The sequence below is a fragment of the Phalaenopsis equestris genome, unplaced genomic scaffold (genome assembly GCF_001263595.1).
Source record: "Phalaenopsis equestris unplaced genomic scaffold, ASM126359v1 Scaffold199307, whole genome shotgun sequence".
NCBI classification, from domain to species: domain Eukaryota; kingdom Viridiplantae; phylum Streptophyta; class Magnoliopsida; order Asparagales; family Orchidaceae; genus Phalaenopsis; species Phalaenopsis equestris.
In genome coordinates this window covers 60678-67331 of record NW_018219187.1, presented here as the reverse complement: position 1 = coordinate 67331, position 6654 = coordinate 60678, and the positions used below count along the sequence as shown (strand labels likewise).

The 6654-nt window shown below is 32.9% G+C and overlaps 1 protein-coding gene across 1 annotated transcript in view; it reads right to left on the bottom strand.

Moving 5' to 3' along the window:
- Positions 1-864: 864 nt before the first annotated feature.
- Positions 865-6654, bottom strand: part of LOC110035714 (coiled-coil domain-containing protein 130) — an 11061-nt gene continuing 5271 nt past the window's right edge. Inside the window, exons 5-7 of the mRNA XM_020739991.1 lie at positions 1798-1957; positions 1544-1707; positions 865-1453 (exon numbers count right to left, since the gene is read on the bottom strand). Coding sequence (XP_020595650.1) covers positions 1100-1453; positions 1544-1707; positions 1798-1957 — 678 coding nt within the window. The 3' untranslated portion in view covers positions 865-1099. The remainder of the gene's footprint in view (positions 1454-1543; positions 1708-1797; positions 1958-6654) is intronic.

The window sequence follows — 6654 nt, the reverse complement described above, 5'->3', positions numbered from 1 at the left end:
GCTATGACAAAATATACAGTATAACATGATTGCACTCCATAAAAAATTAGAATATAATCATATTGTACTGAAGGAAATAAACTCAAGCTACCCTAAATATCTTTTAAGGAGAAACAACTGAGATTTATGATAACAAATTAACAAGTATAAACTAGACAAAATATTCAAAATCTGTGAGCAATGACAAAATATTTAGTGTAACATGATTGAACTCCAGAATAATTGATTTAGACCATACTGTACTGAAAGAAAATGAACCGGTACAAACATACAAAACATTAATGACAATTTTTAAATTGAAACAAAATCTGTATGAAATGGAAAAATTGCGATTAAGCTTGTGTAGATGTAACTTACCCGAAAATAAGAGGAATAATAGTCATTCCAACATCCTGTATTGCATACTGAAACTAGCCTCTCTCGCGTTGCGTTTAATTACCCAACATCCTGTGTAGATGTAACTTACCCAAAATCAGTTTGTAAACTGAATGTTGTATTGCATACTGAAACTAGCCTCTCTCGCGTTGCGACCAAAATCAGTTTGTAAACTGAATGTTGGGTGACGAGGAGAAAGAAAAAGCCCTAACCTGAACGCAAAGTGACTGGGCGTAAAGGACAATGAAATAAAGATTTTGAAATGCATAATGAAGTATTTGAAATGCCAATTTTCTAAAGGGTTCGGTCGGGCTTCTCCATCACCTCTAAATTGAAATATAAAATATATGTCTGACACGATCAACTTGGGATTAGTATCCAAATTAATTCTACATCCACCTCTGAACGTAATATTTTCTCCTCCCAAAAAGAGCATCAATTACTAGCTATCAAATTGATGATACCAAAATTTCAATCACGATTACATTCTTAGGTGAAATAGATATACATCTACTAGAATTCAGATTGCTGAAGAGAAAAAGCGAACATAAGCTAATACAAATCTGATAAAAATCATTAAAAACAACTTCATGCTTTCAACCAAAAGAACATTAAAAACAACTTCATGCTCCATCATACTCATCATTCAACAAATAACTCCATTTAATCTGAAACTGCTCAAACAAACAACCCAGCTTTCAAGCATTTATTTCTGGCTCCCGCTTCACCTTCTTGTCCTGACCAAAGATGACCCATTATTTACAGAGACCCGATTCTGAAGCTTCCATGAAGAAGGCTTCACCCTGCCTGCTATCAACAAAGATGCTGAAGACGCATTGATTTTTCTTCTCTTCAATTGAAGTTCCAGAATCCTGCTCCCTGAAGCAGTGGAAGCTTGATCAAAGATGGAAGAAGCTTTAATGGCTGCTTGCTTGTCCTTGCGATTGCTTTCAAATTTGGACGAGAACCTAGCAGCTGCAGCGCTTGCAGCATCCTGTTGTGATGGAGGGAGAAGCCGTATTCCAAGACCAAGTTTTCTCGCAACTTGTTCTTCATCGCCAATCTTTCTCTTCTGACTCTGTAAATCGAACAAAATAAACCTTAGTTATCAAATAAAAAATAATCAACTTACATGGAATTAAACACTTGAAATTGTTATTATTTATACCCTTAGACGATCCCTGAGAGCCCTGTTTAGGCTGTAGTCATTGGAATGCCTGCTGTCAGAAACTTTCTGAAGACGAACTAACCGTGGCTCAGCTTCCTTCTTCTTCTGCAGGTCTTGATCTTCATGTTCCAGCCGGTAAAATGGATCTGAAAGCTTACCTCTATCTGAAATATTTTTTATGGATGACAATCATACGATAACCAGTCAACATTGAAAATATTTTACAGTAAACAAAAGGAAATCATCATACACACCTTCATCAGCTGGAAGAGCAAATGTTTCAGCATCTTCAACATCGAAAACCTCAGTCTTGCGCTGAGCCCCACTGATTATCACATACTCGCAGTTCTTTGGGTCTGTATGTATGACAATCTCCTGCTTGCAGCATGCGGACTTCATAGTGAAGCTCCATATCTAAAAGTTGCCGAAATTGAGTTAAAATCTAGGCGAGAACTCCAGGATACTATCTAATACAGAATTGCTAATGTTTTGATGAAGCAATTAAAGTATATAAAAAAATTCGTACAGAAGGCCATTGATTTGAATGCAAGAAGAGAGAGAATGAATAAGAACTTCCTTGAAGGTAGAAAAAATTGGACTGGGCTAATGTTTTGATGAAGCAATTAAAGTATATAAAAATATTCGTACAGAAGGCAATTGATTTGAATGCAAGAAGATAGAGAATGAATAAGACCTTCCTTTAAGGTAGAAAAAATTGGACTGGCCTCCAAAGACCCCTATCATGAGAAATATCATATCGAACAACGCCCTCCCTACATTACTTTCTATCATGCATAACAAATTGTTGTGATTTGGCCCATTGTTATAGAGTTATTCCTACTTTCAATTTACTAATTACAATCAAGGCTTGAATGATGATTAGGATGCTTTTATTGTGATCTAGAGGAAATCATTAGTGGCCTCTTTATAACACAAAGCTATGACAAGCTACAAAATCTGTGCAATTCATTATAATACTAAGACATCAGGATTTTGTTTAAGAAATCATAAAATTCGACATATTGGCAGCAACCACAGTGACCGGGTAAACCCTAATTGTGCAAGTCGTTATTATGCTAGGACAATGGTTTGTTGTTTAAAATATTAAGACAATTCACGGTCTTTCAATATTTTGACCATAATGCATTGCAGAGAGAAGATTAAAAGGAGAGCAGCGTTTGAAGGTTTTCACAAAGTGATTGGGTGTGAAACTGGTTTAATTGGTAAAACTTGTGGTATGAATACCTTATTTATTAGATTTGATGCCTATAACTATAAAATGATGTAAAATATTAAACAGACTAAAAATTACAATCTGATCAACCTAAGAAATTGACTGCACTTTCCCTTTTACTAAGCTTATTTAAAATAAATTTATAGATACATATCATCTTAGTGCATTATGTCCACCCAAAAATCGGGTGCATCCCATCCATTAGGCATTCAGAAACTTCTAACAAATAAGCTCTAAGACTTCTCAGCGCAACCAAAAAAGGAGTGTGGTTTAGGGATACATTCATCCAAACTTCGTGAACACAAAGAATGCATTGTCATGTTCTCCTAAGGGTTGGTTGGTTTCATGGATATAAAATGCATGTATTATATAAATGCAATCCTAAAGGAATCAGTTATTTAGTTGCATCTGAATTAACTACAAAATACACAGTCCCATATGACCTGCAATTCCCTCTACGTTCAACTGATGCTTAAACTCACATCTCCACCTCCAATTACCCAATCTCCCTACACACAGACATGAACACGGGGAAGGGGACACAATATGGTGACCCAGCATACTCCCAAAAAGTTGACAAGACACGGCATAATCGAAAAAAGTTGACAGGACAAGACAGGGATACATTTTTTTATCTTTAATAAATAATTAATATAAATGTATATTTTAATATTTTCTACAAAAAACATCATAAAAAAAAACATGCAATAATTAAAAAAACTTTATAACAAACAACAACAACAACAACAACAAAACCTTAATCCCACTACATGCGCACAACAACAACAACAAAACCTTAATCCCACTACGTGCGCTCGGCTATATGAATCATTTTTTCTCCATTTCGTCCTATTTAGTGTCATATTTTTATTTAGCTCTAAAAAATTTCTCCAATGCGTCCTATTTAGTGTCATATTTTCGTTTAGCTCTAAAAAATTAAGATCATTTTTTATACAATAAACTCAAGTTTTCCTAGGTCTACCTCTGCCTTTCTTAACACAAGTCAAATCTAAAACATCTACTCTCCTAATCAGATCGTCATATGGTCGACGTTTAATGTGACCAAACCATCTAAGACGACTCTCTAATTTTGTCAGTCGCTGGAGCTACAACAACCATATCACGGATATATTCACTTTGCATTTTGTCTCTAAGTGTAAAGCAACTCATCCACCTAATCATTCTCATCTCGGCAACAATTACTTGGTATTATGCTTCTCTTTTAAAGGCCAACATTCAACGTCATGCGGCATAGAGCATTGCAGGTCCCCATACAATCTTATAAAATTTTCCTTTCAATCTAAGCGGCACTTTTCTATCACACAAAAGGCCCGAAGCATTCCTCCACCTGAACCAACTTGAATTCTACTATTAACATCCCCATATATATCACCATCGCTTTGAACAACAAAACCGAGATATCTAAATCGTTGTCACCTTTTAATAATTTGGTCAAAGTTAAACTTATGCCACTAGAACAACTACTACTAAAATTATATTCCATGTAATCAGTTTTAAATCTACTCAAATGAAGGTCTTTAGACTCCAATGTAGACCTCCATAATTTATGTTCTTCCTAGGCTTTTTCTCTCGTCTTGTCCACGAGAAGGATATCATCAGCAAAAAGCATACACCAAGGTACATCCTCCTATAAATGTCCAGTAAGACCATCCATAACTAAAGCAAAAAAGATATGGGCTTAAAGCTGGTCCTTGATGTAATCCAACAGAAATAGGAAAATATTTGGTCAATCCTCCTTCAGTTAGAACACGAGGAACAACTCTAGTATACATATCTTTAATGACTTGAATATAAGTCATATCAACATTTTTCTTCTCAAGAACTCTCCAAAGGATATCTCTTGGATCCTTATCGCAAGCTTTTTCTAAATCAATAAAAATCAAATGTTGACTCTCCTTATTATCTCTGAACTTCTCCATCAAACCTCTCAATAAATGTATAGCTTCCATAATAGGTTTGCCCGACATAAATCCAAATTGATTTTAAGAAATCTTTGTAATATGAATTAACCTATATTCAATTACCCTCTCCAATAATTTTAAAGTATGACACATCAACTTAAGTCCTCTATAATTTGTACACTACCTTTATTCTTAAAAATGGGGACCAAAATACTCTTCCTCCACTCCTCAGACATCTTTTTAGTTTTTAAAATAATATTAAAGAGTTTAGTAAGCCAAGAAACTCTCAAATCTCCTAAATATTTCCACATTTCAATTGGGATATTATCAGATTCGACAGGAAATATTTCCACATTTCAATTGGGATATTATCAGGTTCACCACCATTAGTTTTCTTTAAAGTCTAATCATCATCTTTTTTATTAATGCGACGGTAAAAATGAAATGTTTTATTATTATTAAGGATATTAAGTTCACTAAGGTCAATCATATTTTCATAAACTTCATTAAAAAATTTATCAAAATAACTCACCCACCTATGTTGAATATCTTTTTCTAAAAAAAAAGTTTTTTGATTTTCACCTTTAATACACTTTACTTAGTTAAATCTTTATTTTTCTTTTCTCTTTGTTTGGCTAGTTTATACATATATTTTTCACCCTCATTAGTATCTAAAATATTATAAAGATCACTAAAAGCAGAATTTTTAGCGTCACAGATTTTTCTTTTAAACTCTCTGCGGACCGTTTGATATTTTTCTCAATTCTCTAAGCTTTTACATTTAAACTAATTTTTATAACTTCTTATATTTTATCTTTGCTTACACATTATTATTCCACCACCAACTTTTTTTATTTATAGAATTTTTTTCTTTTGATTCTCCAAGTACATCGTTTGCTACTTAAATAATAGTGTTTGATACTTTAACCCACATAGCATTTGTTTCATCATGATCATCCTAAATTTTGAAATCTCAAATTTTACTCATAAAAATAATTTTATTTGTAGTTTTTAGGTTCCCCCATCTAATTCTACGATCATGAATCCTAGTATTCTTTATTTTACAACTCTTCATCATTAAAACTTTATAATAATAAATATTATTTTTAGCAATATTAAATTACTTTCAAAATATAAAAAAACACCAAAACGCTTAAATGCTAATGTCATTCATAATAAAACAAAGTAAAATCTAATAACACAATCCTCAAGTCATCACTAATTGAAGTTGTGCATTCAATAATAGAGTCATTATTAATGCTAGCTCCATTACCCTTATCAATGACATTGTTTCTATGTAGGGCTCATCAACAAAAAACAATGTTTCTAAGCATGGCTGAGCAAGAGAAAGATTAGCAAATTTATGTATTCCAATATCATTCATTATAGTTAATGAATCTCCACCAACACCATATAATTTTGTCTCTCTCTAAGAATATTATGGGCTCTTCATAAATAGAAGTCGAAGATTACTATGTACAAATATCAAATTTTCACATCACTGAGAAGGAATTTTGTTCCTCTTAAGTGAATTAATAAAAGAATATGTACTCCAACTTTTTTAACACCAAGAAAATGAATACGACTGAGCCAACAATTTGAAAAATAAACTCTACAATCACAGGGAAATTGCTCCATAAGTTATTCACCGCACATTTCATCCACAATAGCTCTAAAAAATGTGAATTCATGATCAACAAAAACATCATTGAATCTAAAAAAAATTAGAAAACTCCAAATTATCCATTTATCTTTCTTCAACATTTAGAAAAAAACTATTAAAGTGTTGGTTTCTTGCAAACGATATCTCCATATCTTTATGTGGAGCAACACGGTTCAAAGCTTTACTTGGCTAAGTACGACTATAATAAATGATGAAATTAGTTTAAATTAGGATTAACAAAGAATAAACATCAAATCAGAAATTGGATTGAGAGAGCGGGCCAAATAACGAG